This window comes from Podarcis filfolensis (assembly GCF_964270895.1).
Source record: "Podarcis filfolensis genome assembly, chromosome: 18".
NCBI classification, from domain to species: domain Eukaryota; kingdom Metazoa; phylum Chordata; class Lepidosauria; order Squamata; family Lacertidae; genus Podarcis; species Podarcis filfolensis.
Genome location: NC_139622.1, coordinates 5,492,060 through 5,509,848, shown reverse-complemented (window position 1 = coordinate 5,509,848; position 17,789 = coordinate 5,492,060). Strand labels below are relative to the sequence as shown.

The 17,789-nt window shown below is 49.5% G+C and overlaps 1 protein-coding gene and 1 long non-coding RNA gene across 2 annotated transcripts in view; both read left to right on the top strand.

Annotated features, from left to right (window-relative positions):
• Positions 1-17,789, top strand: part of LOC310753654 — a 318,231-nt gene that overhangs the window by 85,955 nt on the left and 214,487 nt on the right. The gene's annotated exons all lie outside the window — the stretch shown is intronic.
• Positions 149-17,285, top strand: TINCR (TINCR ubiquitin domain containing). Its single transcript, XM_083594999.1, has 4 exons — positions 149-569; positions 5,613-5,689; positions 13,630-13,734; positions 16,523-17,285. The coding sequence occupies exons 1-2, from the start codon at positions 259-261 to the stop codon at positions 5,635-5,637; spliced, it is 336 nt and encodes a 111-aa protein (XP_083451125.1). The 5' UTR covers positions 149-258; the 3' UTR covers positions 5,638-5,689; positions 13,630-13,734; positions 16,523-17,285.

Below are 17,789 nucleotides of genomic sequence, written 5' to 3'. Positions count from 1 at the left end.
CCACTTCCAAAGCTATTCTAAGATTTAAATATTAACAAATAAGTGGCGGTGACAGGCCTTCCCTTATCGTGACGTACGCCAAGCCCCTGATCTCTGCCTCTGCACTCCTTGGGACGAGAGACACGGCGAGATCTTGCCTGGAATGCGAAACATGCCACCCGACGGGCTCGGGCCGGGACCGGTTTGTCCAGCTTGGCAGGCTGGTGTTCCCTTTCCGAAACCTCCCTGGGAGTTCCTGGTCTCCCTGCTCTCGGCTTCATGCTTTCGCTGGCCTCTCTCTCGCCTGCCTCTCTCGCCGAGCCGGAGGGGATGGAGACACTGCGGAGAAGCCTGTCCCGGTGGAAGAAGTACCACATCAAGGTCCACCTGGCCGACGAAGACCTCCTGCTGCCTCTGACGGTGAGGCCCACCGACACCATGATGGACCTGAGAGCCCACCTGGTGCGAGAAGGGGTGACCTCGTGGAAGAAGACCTTCTTCTACAACGCCCGGGTGATCGAGGAGCACGAGACGGTGAAGGAGGCCAAGATCCAGAACGGGTCCGTCCTCCTGCTCATCAGCGACAAGAGGTGGGTTCCCTGGGCATCGCTCTTCAGCCAAGCTTAGCCAGATGCTTAGGAAGTTCGCGCAAGTTTGGGTTTGTTTGGGGAGCTGTAGAGTTGGAAGGGACCCCCAAAGGTCATCCAGACCAACCCCCGGCAGTGCAAGGAAATCGCAGCTGCTGTCTCTTGGGCGTCGAGAGCGGCTGAACTGTAGTTCAGTGGGAGAGCACCTGCTTTTAGGGCAGCGGTTCTCAACCTGTGGGTCCCCAGATGTTGTTGGACTACAACTCCCATCATCCCTGAGCTCTGGCCTTGCTAGCTAGGGGTGATGGGAGTTGTAGTTCAACAACATCTGGCGACCCACAGGTTGAGAAGGGGTGTTTTAGAGAGATGGAGGTTCCCGGTTTCAACCCCCGAGTAAGACTGAGAGGGACCCCTGCCCATAGCAAACAAAGCTGACGGACTATGCCGAGATGGCAAAGCCGACTGGAAAACTCAGAAACCAAGAGGACAAAAACTTGATAAAAGAATGGGAATACAGTGATACCTCGGGTTAAGTACTTAATTTGTTCTGGAGGTCTGTTCTTAACCTGAAATTGTTCTTAACCTGAAGCACCACTTAGCTAATGGGGCCTCCTGCTGCTGCCGCGCCGCCGGAGCACGATTTCTGTTCTCATCCTGAAGCAAAGTTCTTAACCTGAAGCACTATTTCTGGGTTAGTGGAGTCTGTAACCTGAAGCGTATGTAACCCGAGGTACCACTGTAATTTATAAGTTATTTAGGAGACCGCTGTAAGCAGATGGAAACAAAAGCAGGATTTTGATTTCACTTGTAGTGTAAAAATGACCATGGATAATATGGTTGGATATAGAAATTGGAGAATGGATGAATATGCAGTAAAAAGGTAAAGGGACTGCTAACCATTAGGTCCAGTTGTGGCCGACTCTGGGGTTGCGCGCTCATCTCGCTCTATAGGCCGAGGGAGCCGGTGTACAGCTTCCAGGTCATGTGGCCAGCAGGAGTAAACCGCTTCTGGCGAACCAGAGCAGCGCACGGAAATGCTGTTTACCTTCCCACCGGAGCGGTACCTATTTATCTACTTGCACTAGATGTGCTTTTGAACTGCTAGGTTGGCAGGAGCAGGGACCGAGCAACGGGAGCTCACCCCGTTGCGGGGATTTGAACCGCTGACCTTCTGATCGGCAAGCCCTAGGCTCTGTGGTTTAGACCACAGCGCCACCCGCGTCCCTCAATATGCAGTAGTAGATGTTTAAAACAGGACTTATAGAGGGTATGGGGGGAAGTCCCGAGATTCGGAGAATCTTTATATAGTTTTTAAAAAAGAAATCTCTGTTTGTTTGTACTTAGTATTTGTAAAACCAATAAAAATGATTTCATTAAAAAAAGAGAGAAAGGGATCCCTGCCCGAAATGCTGGAGGGCTGCTGCCAGTCAGTGTAGTTAAGTGGAGCAAACCTTTGTATCAGGCAGTTTCCTATGCGCTCGTCTCAGTCGGCCCTTTTGGTTCGAATCGATGAGGACTAGAATCTTGCTTTGCCTGGAGAGGAAGGACGTCAGTTCAGCCATGGAGCACCTCATTTGCATGCAGGAAATGCCAGCTTCAAGCCTCTGCCAGTCAGTGCAGGCATGGCTGAGCCCTGCATAAGGCAGCTTCCTGTTGTTGAGTTGTTGTTGTTGTTTAGTTGTTTAGTCGTGTCCGCCTCTTTGTGACCCCCTGGACCAGAGCACACCAGGCACTCCTGTCTTCCACTGCCTCCCGCAGTTTGGTCAAACTCATGCTGGTAGCTTCGAGAACACTGTCCCACCATCTCGTCCTCTGTCGTCCCCTTCTCCTTGTGCCCTCCATCTTTCCCAACATCAGGGTCTTTTCCAGGGAGTGTTCTCCTCTCATGAGGTGGCCAAACTATTGGAGTCTCAGCTTCAGGATCTGTCCTTCCAGTGAGCACTCAGGGCTGATTTCCTTCAGAATGGATAATCGGTTTGATCTTCTTGCAGTCCATGGGATTCTCAAGAGTCTCCTCCAGCACCAGAATTCAAAAGGCAGCTTTCTAAGTGCCTACAACTCTGGGCTTAATTCAGGGGAAACTGCAGAAATGTTGATCGAACTCGTTTTAAAAACTCAGCAAAATGCCTGCTCTTTAGCCGGCCGTTATTGCAAGACGCCTGGTTTTGGGGAAGAGCGAAGAGCAAGTAGGTCCTGTTGAGTTCAATGAATCTTGCTCACAGGTAAATGGGATTCGGGCTGCCTTCACATGGCCGTTCATTTCATTTCCCCGGCATTTTCCTAACTGTTGATTTCTGCCTTACAGTCGATGTGTTTGTACGATGTAGAAGTCACTTCTGGGGAAACTAAAGGAATATAGCCCATGATTCGAGCTCATTTCTGTGTTACTTGATCCCAGAAAAAAATACCACAACTCCTTGCAGCACCTTTAACGTGGAAAATTGCAGGGGCAAAGTGGTGAAATTTGGGGCAATATACTGGCCTATACGGGGACGTGGGTGGCGCTGTGGTCTAAACCACAGAGCCTAGGGCTTGCCGATCAGAAGGTCGGCAGTTCAAATCCCCGCGACAGGGTGAGCTCCCGTTGCTCGGTCCCTGCTCCTGGCAACCTAGCAGTTCGAAAGCACGCCAAAGTGCAAGTAGATAAATAGGTACCACTCCGGCAGGAAGGTAAACGGCGTTTCCGTGCGCTGCTCTGGTTCGCCAGAAGCGGCTTAGTCCTGCTGGCCACATGACCCGGAAGCTGTACGCCGGCTCCCTCGGCCAATAAAGCGAGATGAGCGCCGCAACCCCAGAGTCGGCCACCAGTGGACCTAATGGTCAGGGGTCCCTTTACCTTTACCTTACTGGCCTATGGTTCTTTCTTGCTGTTTCTGTGGCAGACTCGTGGGGCAAAGGAAGCACACATGGGCCAAGAGGGTGGGATAATGGTGACGTGGTCCGATGGCATTCCTGTTGTGTCATACTGTGTAGACGAAATTTAGCTTGGCATGCTGGCATATTGGCCCCCAAAGCCGCAGCTGCACAACATGAAACACCAGCATTATAATCAGGAAAACTGCAATTTTTATAACGTGGACCGCCCTGAGATCTATGGGTATAGGGCGGTATACAAATTCAATCAAAAAACAATGGGAGAATGACATAGGCTATGAGATTAACCCCACTCAATGGACCAGAATGTGGTCTAAACCCCCCTTTAAATCCATATCAATGAAAAGAAAAGAACTCACTCTGAAACTCCCCTACAGGTGGTACCTAACACCAAGAAAACTAGCGCTAATACGCCCAGGAACCTCACCAAAATGCTGGAGAGGGTGCACCTCCACAGGCACATACCTCCACATGTGGTGGGAGTGCCCCAAAACCCAACTATTCTGGACAACAGCCACACGAGAAATATGTAAAATAACTAAGCAAGTATTAGACATCAACCCAGAATTGGCCCTACTAAATATCTTCCAAGACAACAATGCCTTTATTCTCTTCTTCCTACGGGCTAATTTGTCCCCCGCTCAGATCCCAGCCTCGGTTGGCAAAACTCACAATGCCGGGCCTCAAAAGGCGAGTGACCGCGCCGCGGAGAGTTCCCCCGCTTTTCTTCCTTTGTGAATGGACTTTAATTTCCGTTGATGAGGGCTTGCTGATGTTTTCGTGCCCCAGACGCCGCTTTAAATGTATCATTAGCTCCCGCGGCCAGACGAACGCTGCGCTTTTGTTGGGTCTTAATGGAGGCCGCCTAACGAAAGAGAGAGGATTTGAAGCAGGGTGGAGACCAGAGACGGAGGCGAGAATGAAGACAACGTCTGGACCAACGACTCATCAAGAGAAGCCAACGCCACCCCGTTCTCCTTCCAGTCCTCTTTAAATTCTACGATTCTGTGAAAATAAACAGTAAAAATTACATCAACACCACACATTTAAAAGGGCACAAGGTGTCCATTAGCCAAAGGTCTGGTTGAAGAGAAACATTTTCAACTGGTGCCTAAAAATACATCTTCCAAGACAACAATGCCCATTTACACCACAAAGAACTCATAACCCACCTACTTTCAGCAGCCAGAAACACCATAACCAGACACTGGAGAGACCTGTCAGGAGTAAGCATGGACCAATGGTACCAAATAGTATGGGAAACAGCCCTACTAGAAAAATTAACCAATAAACTGAAACTGACATGGGGACAAACAGAAGAAGACACCTTCACCCCGGTATGGCTCCCCTTTATCACATACACAGCCCAACAAGACAATGACAATAATCCACCAACAGCATACAAATCAATATGGCTAACCTGATCCAAAACACCCACCCACCCCACTCACACACGAAAACAAAGATCACCACAGCCAATCACAAACAACTACACCCATGGCCAACCCCAACCTCTCTCACCACCAGAGGAACACAAGTGAACAGCAGAGAACCGGCAAAAGTGACGCTGACACCAAACCCTACATACATTAAGCAAAATAGAAACATCGCCACCCGAGCCCACCCATCTTCCCCCCTCCACCCCTTTTCTTCCTAATGTCTCAACAAATGAAACTGATTTGTAAAAATGTTAAACTGGAAAAATGCGAGAGACATTACATATACTTCTGTAAAACAAGAAAATCTTTAATTAAAAAATAAAAACAACAATGATAATAAAAAGGACGCGTACCCACACTGTAAACCTAACCCTGCTTATCTTTGGAGTAAGCTCCATTGAAAATTGTCACCAGGACTTACTTCTGAGTAGATGCGGTTAGGATCGCAGGGTCACCTGTGACTTGGGAGGGGGAATTCTGCCATGTGTTGGGTATGTCCTCTTAAGCTACAGTTCCTATTGTCCGCCGCCACTGGCCATGTTGGCTGTGCCTGATAGGATTTGAAGGCTGGCAGCCTCTGGAGGGCAACCGGTGACCCAACCTTGGGGCAGGCGGTACTACAGAGGTAACCGGACCACGGTTTGCCATTTTATAAGGCAGCTTCCCGTGTTTCTGTTTAAATCAGCCCCTGATCCGGAACCTTGAGGACTAGAATCTCTCTTTCTATTTTTAGGGGAAAGGCCGTAGATGAATGGTAGGACATCTGCCTTGTACTCAGAAGGTCCCAGGTTCAAGCCCTGCCATCTCCAGGTAAGCCAGTTGGTTAGAGCGTGCTGCCAATGAACGCCAAGGTTGCAGGTTCGATACCCTCTTGGGACAGCTGCATTGCAGGGGGGTTGGGCTATATATATGAGAAACTGGGGGGGGGGGGTTAGTCCTGCCATTGCTACTACCCAACTACCCAATTAACCTCCGTCTCCAAGGGCTGCCACAGTCATATCACCAGGGGCAAGCTGAGACTCTCCAAATGTCCCTATTTTCCAGGGACGGTCCGGGAATAACAGAAGCTACCTAGGTTTCTGATTTGATCCCGGACTGCCCTGCTTTCCCTCAACAGGATATCCCTATTTTCATTGGAGAAATGTCGGAGGGGGTGGGAAAGGGTGCCCTAGGTGTTCATCAGAGAAATGTTGGAGGGCATGCAAGCTCATGGGCTACCTATGCCATGGGATGGCACAGAGGCAAACCCTGGAGGTGAGGATCAATTAGGAGAGGGGGGCAGAAGAAGGAAGACCCCCACCCCCAAGTGTCTACGTGAGAATTTGCAGACCGCTTCTGCCAGGCTGAAGCTTTCAAGCTGCATCAACAGTCATTGTTGTTGCTTATTTTTCTTTTTACCACCAGAGGCTCCTTCACCCACCTGAAAACTCAGGCCCTCCACCTGGCAAGAAAACCTGGAGGCTTCAGGGCAGACCTGGAGGTCTAGCCCAGGCATAGGCAAACACCTCCAGGTGTTTTGGGACTACAACTCCCATCACCCCTACCTAACAGGACCAGTGGTCAGGGATGATGGGAACTGTAGTCCCCAAACAGCTGGAGGGCCAAGTTTGGCCATGCCTGGCGCTAGATGATCCCCCCAACTCTACAGTTCTAAGATTCTGTGATTCCTGGGCGAGAGGGACCGGTGGTCTGGCCAGGGGTATAAGGCAGCTTCTTATATTCCTACTCCACTGCCCCACCCATTTACAGGCCTTGTTGTCCTTCAGAGTTTAGCTCCTTCCAGATCTCAAGAAGTTACTGTTAGGATATTCCGTTCCACCTTAAGGAACAGGCATGATAGTTGTGTGTCACGTGCCTGTTTACGCTCCAGCACAGCTTGCTGGGAACTTCCGTTTGGGTACAGTTTTTGCTTTTGCCATTTTGCTTTGGACACGAAGGAGGTCAGACATGTTTCCTTTTGTCCTGCTGTACGCTGAATAAGCAAGGGACACGGGTGGCGCTGTGGGTTAAACCACAGAGCCTAGGACTTGCCGATCAGAAGGTCGGCAGTTCGAATCTCCGCGACAGGGTGAGTTCCTGTTGCTCGGTCCCAGCTCCTGCCAACCTAGCAGTTTGAAAGCTCGTCAAAGTGCAAGTAGATAAATAGGTACCACTCCGGCGGGAAGGTAAATGGCGTTTCCGTGCGCTGCTCTGGTTCGCCAGAAGCGGCTTAGTCATGCTGGCCACATGACCTGGAAGCTGTACACCTGCTCCCTCGGCCAATAAAGCGAGATGAGCGCCGCAACCCCAGAGTCGGCCACGACTGGACCTAATGGTCAGGGGTCCCTTTACCTTTACTACGCTGAATAAACTGCTTGTAAATATGCTCACACAGCCTCTCCTGCCACTTCCGTTTGCGGAGCGTTTACTCTGCTGAGTAGCGTGCCCCAGCTTTTGAACCTCAGGTCGCAGATTCATGCTGCACCAAGGACTGGAGTTTGCCCGGCACACCGGCCAGTGGGCTGGAGCCAGCTGGGGGCCTGCCAATTGCCCCTGTTTCCTTGGTTGCTTGCCAACAGTTACATGTCTACCTGGTGGGTGGATTCTGCCTCTCGTGTGTGTGCTGGTTAATAGGTGTGCACAAGTGGCACGCAGAAGGAAAACTGCCAAACGCATTTGCAGAGCTAAGCAGGGCCCAGCATGGATTGAAATGGGGGGGGAAGGATCTGCATGGACTAGATGACCCATGGGGTCTCTTTCCAACTGTGCTGGGCCCGGGGGTAACCCGTGAAACGCAGTCCAGGACTGGTCTAGAATCTGAAGGTTCCAGTAGGAGTTAGTCCGACAGGGCCAAGGCAGGACACGAGGCAGGAATCCAGGCAAGGACAGATACAGGATCTCAGGCAGAATCTGGCATACAGCAATGTTGCTCCCGCAACCTGGGACAGGGTCCAACAGCCTTTTATCTTTGTCGGGGTTGCAGCCGGTCCTGATCCCTCGGCGACTCACCTCCCTGTCTTGCCCAAAGGCGAGCACTCCTCCTGTGAGTACTCAGGTCTCTCCTTCTCTCAGACCTCAGTCTCTGTAGCTCGGGAGACGTCGGTGGGTTACTAGACCCAGGGGCCGCCTCAGCCTCCCCTGACCCAACCGGCAGTGGAGCAGCTGTAAGTGATGGCCCAGCTGAAGGCAACAAGGGAATCCCCGCATCCGGAGCCAGGGCAGGCTCAGGCCCCTGACTCGGCCCAGCTGGTGCTTCTTGCAGGGGAACCTGTGCAGACTGGGACTCTTCAGAATCAGGCCCCAGACTTGGTTCAGATGATGCCTGGGGCAAAGGATCCGGTGCGGACTGAGTCTTCTCTGGTTCCGAGTCCGAGCCCGAGTCCCAGACCATCACACCAACTCAACAATTCTACGATTCTATGGAATACCCATTGGTGGAAACCACAGGAAGGGAGAACATTCTTGCACTCGGGTCCTGCTTGCATTTGACTGGCCGCTATTGGAGGAGGACTGGAATTACAGAATTCTAGACTTGGAAGGCACCCCAGTGGTCATCTAGTCCAACCCCCTGCAATGACCCCTTTGGGCTCTTCGTATGCCCAATCTTCCTTTAAAAAGAGCAACGTAAGAAGGAGCTCCGGTGGATCAGACCAAAGGCCATTCCAATCCGCCTCCTTGCTTCTACAACGGCCAACCAGATCCATCGGCAAACGCTGCCAGCAAAGTGATGTGCATAGTTTTAATCGTATTGATGTTTCATGGCATTGCAAGGGTTGGTTTTCCTATGTTTTCATAGAATTGTAGTGTCGGAAGAAACCTTTTGCCCGATGTGGGTCTCGAACCCACAAACCTGAGATTAAGAGTCTTGTGCTCTACCTGTCTGGAAGCTGCATTGGGTCCCATCAGGGGAAAAGACAGGGTATAAATAGTCATATCTACTACTACTACTACTACTTAAAACAATATATTAATATAATACATAATATATCATAAAGGGACGTGGGTGGCACTGTGGGTTAAACCACAGAGCCTAGGACTTGCTGATCAGAAGGTTGGCGGTTCGAATCCCCGTGACGCGGTGAGCTCCCGTTGCTCGGTCCCTACTCCTGCCCACCTAGCAGTTCGAAAGCACGTCAAAGTGCAAGTAGATAAATAGGTCCCGCTCCGGTGGGAAGGTAAACGGCGTTTCCGTGCGCTGCTCTGGTTCGTCAGAAGTGGCTTAGTCATGCTGGCCACATGACCCGGAAGCTGTACGCCGGCTCCCTCGGCCAGTAAAGCGAGATGAGCGCCGCAACCCCAGAGTCGGCCACGACTGGACCTAATGTTCAGGGGTCCCTTTACCTTTAATATATCATAATAATAATCTTTGCTCTGTCCCCTCCGTGGATCTTTGAGTGTGATCACTGGGCAGGCGTCTGGATAAACAATAATTATGGTCACCGGTCATGTGCTGCACCTCTCCTGAGTCAGGACTCAGACACGTTGTGTACAGAAGCAAAGCCTGTTTTTCCAGGGTGACCTGTTTCCCCTTTGTGCCTTCGGTGGATCTTGTCACTGCTAATCTTCCTTTTTTGAGAAAGAGCAAGACCAAGACCAACAGACTGGCAGGTGTGCTTTGATAACGGCTTATTTGCTTTTGCTGCAAATATATCCAAGTCCCTCTTTTGCTCCATGTTATGTACTGAGTTGAATAGGATCCAAAATGCAGCAGTCTGATTGGTCCTAGAACAATAGGATTCAGAATGCAGCAGTCTGATTGGTCCTACAACAATGCTGCAGTATGATTGGTCTGCAGGAGCCACCCAATCCAGCTCCAGGTGGAAGTGAATCCACAACCTGATTGGCCTACAGGAGAATTCTGGAATTAGCCAATCACGTGCAGCCCATTGTGTAAATAATGTATATAAAGCACTCCAAGTGGCTCAAAGTGGCCTGCACTGTTCTCTATTGTAATACCAAACTTACTGTATGCACGTGAAACATGGACCACTTATAAACGCCATCTCCGTCTCCTCGGAAGATTCCATCAACGGTGCCTCCGAAAAAATTTACACATCACTTGGGAAGACAGGTGAACTAATGCCAGTGTACTGGAAGAAGCAAAGATCAAAAAGTTTTATACATCACTTTGGTAGACAGGCAAACTAATGCCAGTGTACTGGAAGAAGCAAAGATCACCAGTGTCAAAGCGATGATTCTTCAGCATCAACCTCGTTGGACTGGTCACGTTGTGCGGATGCCTGATTATCGCCTTCCAAAGCAACTCCTCTATTCCGAACTTTAAAATGGAAAGCGTAATGCTGGTGGTCAACAAAAGAGGTTTAAAGGCTCTCTCCAGGCAAATCTTAAAAAATGTAGTATAAACACTGACAACTGGGAAACACTGGTTTGTGAGCGCTCCAAATGGAGAACAGCCTTGACCAAAGGTGTCCTGGGCTTTGAAGACACTTGAACTCAGGACGCAAGGGAGAAATGTGCTAAGAGGAAGGCACGCTTGGCAAATCCAGACAGTGATCAACTCCTGCCTGGAAACCAATGTCCCCACTGTGGAAGGATGTGGGGATCCAGAATTGGCCTCCACAGTCACTTATGGACTCACTGCTAAAACCGTGTTTATGGAAGACAATCTTACTCGGCTACGAGGGATTGCCAAAGAAGAAGATAAAGAAACACTGTTCTCCCCCTCCTCATTTCACAGAATCATATAATTGTTGAGTTGGAAGGGACCCCAGGGGTCATCTAGCCGAACCCCCTGCAATGCAGGAATTCTGCCCATCTGCTCCGGGGTGGGTTTGAACCTCCAACCTTCTGATCCTAACCACCGCCTCCATCCAAGTTGACTGGATGCAGCCCAGAGAAGCACTGAAGGTGTTGGGGGAAGAAGGAGGCCAGAGAGGAACAGGCAGTGGCGAGTGTCCCTTGTCTCCTGTGCTTAGTGGTTCTCTCCTTGGGGTCCCTAATAATAATAATAATAATAATAATAATAATAATAATTTTTTATTTATACCCCACCCTTCCTGGTTCAAAAACCAGGCTCAGGGCGGCTAACAACAAATTTAAAACACTTAATTGTAAAAGCAGATTAAATAACCGTATAAAAACATGAATAACAATAAAATTCAAAATTCAGAAATCAGTTTAGGGGAAATGAGCATTAGATAATCCGCAGGGCTAGCTGGCTGAATTGGTCCTACTTGGGCCAGCGAGGAGGCCAGGGGAGAATTAGCTGTGGGGTCTCAGAGCGGGTGATCTCCATAAAAGGGGAGGGGGAAGGAAGAGAAGGGAAATAGGAGATCAGGCTGAATTCAAATTAAAGGCCAGGTGGAATAGCTCTGTCCAACAAAGGTCTGTATAGTTAAAGCTATGGTTTTCCCAGTAGTGATGTATGGAAGTGAGAGCTGGACCATAAAGAAGGCTGATCGCCAAAGAATGGATGCTTTTGAATTCTGGTGCTGGAGGAGACTCTTGAGAGTCCCATGGACTGCAAGAAGATCAGACCTATCCATTCTGAAGGAAATCAGCCCTGAGTGCTCACTGGAAGGACAGATCCTAAAGCTGAGGCTCCAATACTTTGGCCACCTCATGAGAAGAGAAGACTCCCTGGAAAAGACCCTGATGTTGGGAAAGATGGAGGGCACAAGGAGAAGGGGACGACAGAGGACGAGATGGTGGGACAGTGTTCTCGAAGCTACGAACATCAGTTTGACCAAACTGTGGGAGGCAGTGGAAGACAGGAGTGCCTGGCGTGCTCTGGTCCAGGGGGTCACGAAGAGTCGGACACGATTAAACGACTAAACAACAACACAGGCCCTGTGGAAGGAAGTTAAATCCTGCGGGGCCCTGGTCTCATGGGACAGAGCATTCCACTAGGTCGGAGCCACCACTGAGAAGGCCCTGGCCCTGGTGGAGGATAGTTTGACTTCCTTAGGGCCTGGGACCTCTAAGCTATGGTTATTCAGGGACCTTAAGGTCCTCTGCGGGGCAGACCAGGAGAGGCGGTCCCGTAGATACGAGGGCCCTATCTGCCACTCTTCCTGGTTGCCACCAGTCTGCCGCCTGAGCCAACTGCTGCACAATGCCCTGTGAGTGGGCCGGCCCTGTCCGGTACCACCACCTTGACGGGACGCTGGCAGCTAATCAGCTGCCAGTGGTCCCTGGCGAGCAGTTGGCCAAACTGCTGTGTTTGGCAGCTCCTGGTTCGGCCTCGAGGGGGCAGCCCTGCGTGCTCCACATTTGAGGAACTGAGAAAGATCCCCTACACATGCAAAGGTAAAGGTAAAGGGACCCCTGACCATTAGGTCCAGTCGTGACCGACTCTGGGGTTGTGGCGCTCATCTTGCTTTATTGGCCGAGGGAGCCGGCATACAGCTTCCGGGTCATGTGGCCAGCAGGACTAAGCTGCATCTGGCGAACCAGAGCACCGCACAGAAACACCGTTTACCTTCCCGCCGGAGTGGTAGGAGCAGGGACCAAGCAACAGGAGCTCACCCCGTCGCGGGGATTCGAACCGCCGACCTTCTGATCGGCAAGTCCTAGGCTCTGTTGTTTAACCCACACGCGAAAGAGGTGTGTTAATTCCAGATGCTTTCCTTTGCAGAGTTGGTGACCTGTATGTCATAGCCTTGAATATTGATGGAAACGTCCGGGGCACGGGACTCTGTCCTGATGGTTTTCCACCCGACGCAAGAGAAAGCTGCGTAAAGACCCTGTTTTTCTTCCTGCCCCCTTTTCCTAATGCGCCGGCAGATAATTGGCAGTGTTCGGGAGAAGGAGTCAGCCTCTCCTCCATGTTGGTATCCTTGGGGGGTTGATAATGTTGGCCATAAAAATTCACTTAAGACTCAGCCTCACAGATTTGGGGGTGGTACGGATTCTTATGGCCCTGGCTAATATGCAAAATTTATTTATCTGTGTGCTTTCTGAGCAACCTCCTTGGTGTGTGTGTTTTTCTTGCTGGCGGAAAGAGGTCACCTCGTTGCGATTCCAGAAGGGGCAGCGGAACAAACTCTGCTTTTTAATCAGGAGGGTTGACTTTCCCCCCTGCAAGAACATGTCCGGATTATAACTTGCGTTTGCGCAAGACCTTTGCCGGAGAGGTTGTTGGTTGTGATCCTTGCGACGACTCTGCGAGGTGGGTCGCTTGCTATTGATTATCTGCTTGCGTGACCTGTTGCGGGGTCACTGCAACCCCCGCAGCTCCCTGCCCCCCCCCAGGGAAACAAATTTTAGGGGTTTGCAACACAAGACACAAAGTGCATTTAAAACGTACAACTGTCCGCAGAGCTTTCACAATTACCCAAGCAATTATTGGCACCTGCCAAACGATGAGCTTGCCTTTACATCTTTTCATGGCTCCCCTGACCTCTGAGAACATTCCACACCTCGCCCTTCCCTCCCTCCCTGTTGTTGGAATGTTTGTGAACATTCTGTGACATCACAGCATGTCAGTCAATAGCTGGGGCGGAGAAGGAGTCTCCCATAGGGCAGCTGCTAGGTATTTATTTATTTTTAATCTTTCAGCCAAGGCAATAGTATGGAGGTTCTTCACAGCTGGGGAATCACACCCGTGCCAATTTACTTAATTTTTAAAATTCTATTATTCTTGTTATTTATCTGTTATTTATCTGGGGAGATAAATATGAGACGGCGGCAATTTCTCTCTGTTGGGACGGGTCTGATCTGATCCCCCTCCCCTCTTGGCAGTCGTTGATTTGATTGACGTTTGCATGCAGCCTGACGATCTCTCCCTTTCTTTTAAAAAAACCACGCAGGTGATGCTTGCTTTGGGAGGCTGAGGAACTGCCTGGCAAGGCGCCATCATTCAGAAGAACGGCGTCTCATGTGAGCAAATAACAGCAGCTAGCAGATATCCAAAGGTAAGCTGTGGAAAGAGAGCACAAACAGGTACACCTTCCCAAACCCAGACAGAAAGCTTTCCTGAGCTCCTGACAGGTGGCATTTCCCCTCCCCCCTGCCGGCATTCCTGATGTTTTCCCAGTTCATCCCTGCAATTTTGCTAATCGCCAGCATCCTGTGAGCAACACTTCCTCCTGAGCTGTTGGAATGTTCTTAAGCATTTCGTGACATCCCTCCGGACCAACAGATGATTCTCCCAGAGCTATTTGAGTGTTCGTAAACGTTCTGTGACACCATACTTGGCACCAGAGATGGGGATGCTGACCCGAGACAGGATATTATTGTTATTTTAAACTTCCTGAGCTCTTCTTTCTCAATGATCGCCATCTGCACACCTGCTTGGCCACGCTGGGGAAGTCAGGATACTGGGCTCATTGGCTCTCATGTTTTTAACCCTGTATGTGCTGGATCAAACCAGTGGCCCAGTTACTTCATTACAGTGGTACCTCGGGTTACATATGCTTCAGGTTACAGACTCCACTAACCCAGAAATAGTGCTTCAGGTTAAGAACTTTGCTTCAGGATCAGAACAGAAATCGTGCTCCGGCGGCACGGCAGCAGCAGGAGGCCCCATTAGCTAAAGTGGTGCTTCAGGTTAAGAACAGTTTCAGGTTAAGAACGGACCTCCGGAACGAATTAAGTACTTAACCCGAGGTACCACTGTATCCTGTTCTCACAGTGGACAGACAGAGCTTAGGGCATGGGTAGGCAAACTAAGACCCAGGGCCTGGATCTGGCCCAATGGCCTTCTAAATCCGGCCCACAGACGGTCCGGGAATCAGCATGTTTTCACATGAGTAGAATGTGTGCTTTTATTTAAAATGCATCTCTGGGTTATTTGTGGGGCATAGGAATTCGTTCATCTCCCCCCTTCAAAATATAGTCCGGCCCCCTACAAGGTCTGAGGGACAGTGGACCGGCCCCCTGCTGAAAAAGTTTGCTGACCCCTGGCTTAGGGATCCAGATGGACTGCCGCTGGACTGGGAGGTTCCATAAGAATGTAAGCAATGGCTAGCAGCCATTGGCAGGGGCTGGGGGCTGGACTAGATGGCCCTTGGGGTCCCTTCTAGCTCTGCAGTTCTATGATTCTGCGACAAACCTCTCCTCCCCTTTCCTCAAACTGGTCCAATTCTCTTCGGCAGCCACCTAAGATGGTTGTCGTCCTTGCCTCCTGCGGGAGGGAGTTCTGGGAGGGGTAGTCTTGTGGGAAAGTTAAAGCTTACTGGGAAATGATATACCGTATTTTTTGCTCTATAAGACTCACTTTTTCCCTCCTAAAAAGTAAGGGGAAATGTGTGTGCGTCTTATGGAGCGAATGCAGGCTGCACAGCTATTCCAGAAGCCAGAACAGCAAGAGGGATTGCTGCTTTCACTGCGCAGAGATCCCTCTTGTTGTTCTGGCTTCTGAGATTCAGAATATCTTTTTTCTTGTTTTCCTCCTCCAAAAACTAGGTGCGTCTTGTGGTCTGGTGTGTCTTATAGAGCGAAAATACGGTATAATGAATTGAAAAGGATGTTTAAAATAATGTTTGTAAAAAACACACACACCCAAAAGCTTTTTTTTTGGGGGAATTATAGGGACAGAACTACCTACAATGTATAGAAACTTATTCATGTACAGTAATACCTCCGTGAACATCGGCCTTATCTAGTGTCCATTCTTGCGAATGTCTGCGGCAAACCTGGAAGTACAGGAATGGGTTATTTCTGGGTTTGCCGCTCATGCATGTGCAGAAGCGCTAAATTGCACTTTGCACATGCACAGAAATGCAAACCGCTTTTTGGCTAGTGGCCCAGGACTCCGGAACGGATCCTGGCCACAAAACAGGGTGCGACTGTATGCGACTACAGCAGCAAAACTGTTACTCGCCCCAGAATGCAAAGAAGCAGAAATCCCAGCAAAGAAAGAATGGATAAAAAAACTTATGGAATATGCAGAAATGGCAAAACTTCCCGGAAGAATAAGAAATCAAGATAAACTTTTTTTTTAAAATGGAAACGGTTTATTTGATATTTACAGATAAACTGTAAACAGATAAGAACATTGGCAGGATTATTGTAATAACCTGCAGTTTGAGAAGCGTATATATTTAAAGCAGATGCATAAATGATCAAGTCAATTTGGATATGCAGAAGATATTAAAAATAAATTTAAGGGGCCGTAGAATAAGGGGGGAGGAAGTCAAGTTTTGAAATGTTAAAATGATAGCGAAATTAGTGAAATGTATAAACTTGATCACAGGTGGTGTTGTGGGTTAAACCACAGAGCCTAGGACTTGCCGATCAGAAGGTCGGCGGTTCGAATCCCCACGACAGGGTGAGCTCCCATTGCTCGGTCCCTGCTCCTGCCAACCTAGCAGTTCGAAAGCACGTCAAAGTACAAGTAGATAAATAGGTACCACTCCGGCGGGAAGGTAAACGGCGTTTCCGTGCAATGCTCTGGTTTGCCAGAAGCGGCTTAGTCCTGCTGGCCACATGACCCAGAAGCTGTACTCCGGCTCCCTCGGCCAATAAAGTGAGATGAGCGCCGCAACCCCAGAGTCGGCCACGACTGGACCTAATGGTCAGGGGTCCCTTTACCTTTACCTTTATAAACTTGATAGGCATAAACAATATATATTTTTTTGGGTTAAAAAAAGGGAGAGGGAGTTCTGCAGTTTGACTAGGCGCTGCTTTGAAGAAGCCCTGTCTATTATCAGTCCTAAATCTTCCCCTCTGTGTTCCCTGTCGTTCCTTGCTAAATTGCAGGACTCCAAGCGAGGAGGAGGAGGAGGGGAAGAAAGATGGATCCGGAGAGGAACGGAGGCGTTGGCAGAACCAGAAAACGGCGCTTCAGATCCATGACTCTTGGGCATTTTGAGTTGGTGACCTGAGAGAGAGAGAGTTTCTGTCTTCAGTCACTCCCTCTGAGCTTCCGCACTGGGTGATACTTCAGACAGGTTGAGACACGACAGCCTAGCCCAGTTGTCTGCCGGAAAAGCGGGATTTCAAGTTGAGAGGGGCGGGGTGTCAGCGGCAGAGGCGGCCGAGGGTTTCAGTCACCCACGCCAGGAGGGCAGAGGGCAACTTCCTTGGGGGGAGGCAGTGTGGCTCAGTGGTTAGAGCACACACAGAGCCTAGATTATTGCATTGCAGGGGGGTTGGACCAAGGTGAACCTCAGGGTCTCTCCCAATTCTGCAATTCGATACCCAGGCAGCGCCGGGAAAACCTTCCTGCCGGCTGCCAGTCAGTGCTGGAGCCCAGTGGTGGGCGGGGGCAGAAGGAAAAAGGGGGCGGGACAATGTTTGCATTGCACAGGAAGTTTCTACGCCCAAACTCTGCCCTCTCTGACCAGGTGAGCGAGAGGCAGGGTCAGATTTCAGGGACGCACCCTGCCTGGCCAGGCAAAAACCCGCGAGGAGGGTGTGAAGCAAGGGCAGTGAGGAGTGTGGCCTGGAAAATGTTCTGAGGGCCAGGCGGGGAGGTCCAGAGGGCCACATGTATTTTTATTTATTTATTTATTTATTTAATTTTTAATTGATTTTTGCAACGTATCATTTTCAACAATCATTAAACGTATTTTCATATCTTATACTATTTTTTTTTTTTACTTCCATCAATCACATCTGAAATTTTTCCAGTCTATTCACTTAATATACATTTTTTTACTTCTACTATTACATTTAAATCTCTTAGCCAATATCTCTATTCTTTCTCTACTTAGCAATATTTGATGCATTTCTCCTTACAAAACTTCTTGTAGTCCGACTGGCGTAGTTTGTTGATAACAGTTGCTCTTCAAATAGTTCGTATATTTCTTCCAATCTTCTGTGAATCTCTGGTCCCGCAGGTTCCGAATCCTTCCTGTCATTTTATCTAATTACACTAGTAGGATTAGAAGAAGTTTTGTAGGGAGAAATATATGAAATATTGCAAAGAAGAGAAAGAAGAGAGATATTAGTTACGAGATTTGCATGTAATAGTGAAAGTAAGAAATGTAAATTAAGTGAAAAGACTGGAAAATTTTCAGATGTG

Excerpts from the sequence above, each read along its gene's own strand:
- TINCR (XM_083594999.1), top strand. The coding sequence starts at position 259 with ATGCTTTCGCTGGCCTCTCTCTCGCCTGCCTCTCTCGCCGAGCCGGAG. Across the intron at positions 570-5,612 it reads CTGCTCATCAGCGACAAGAG|GGGAAAGGCCGTAGATGAAT; the intron begins GTGGGTTCCCTG and ends TTCTATTTTTAG.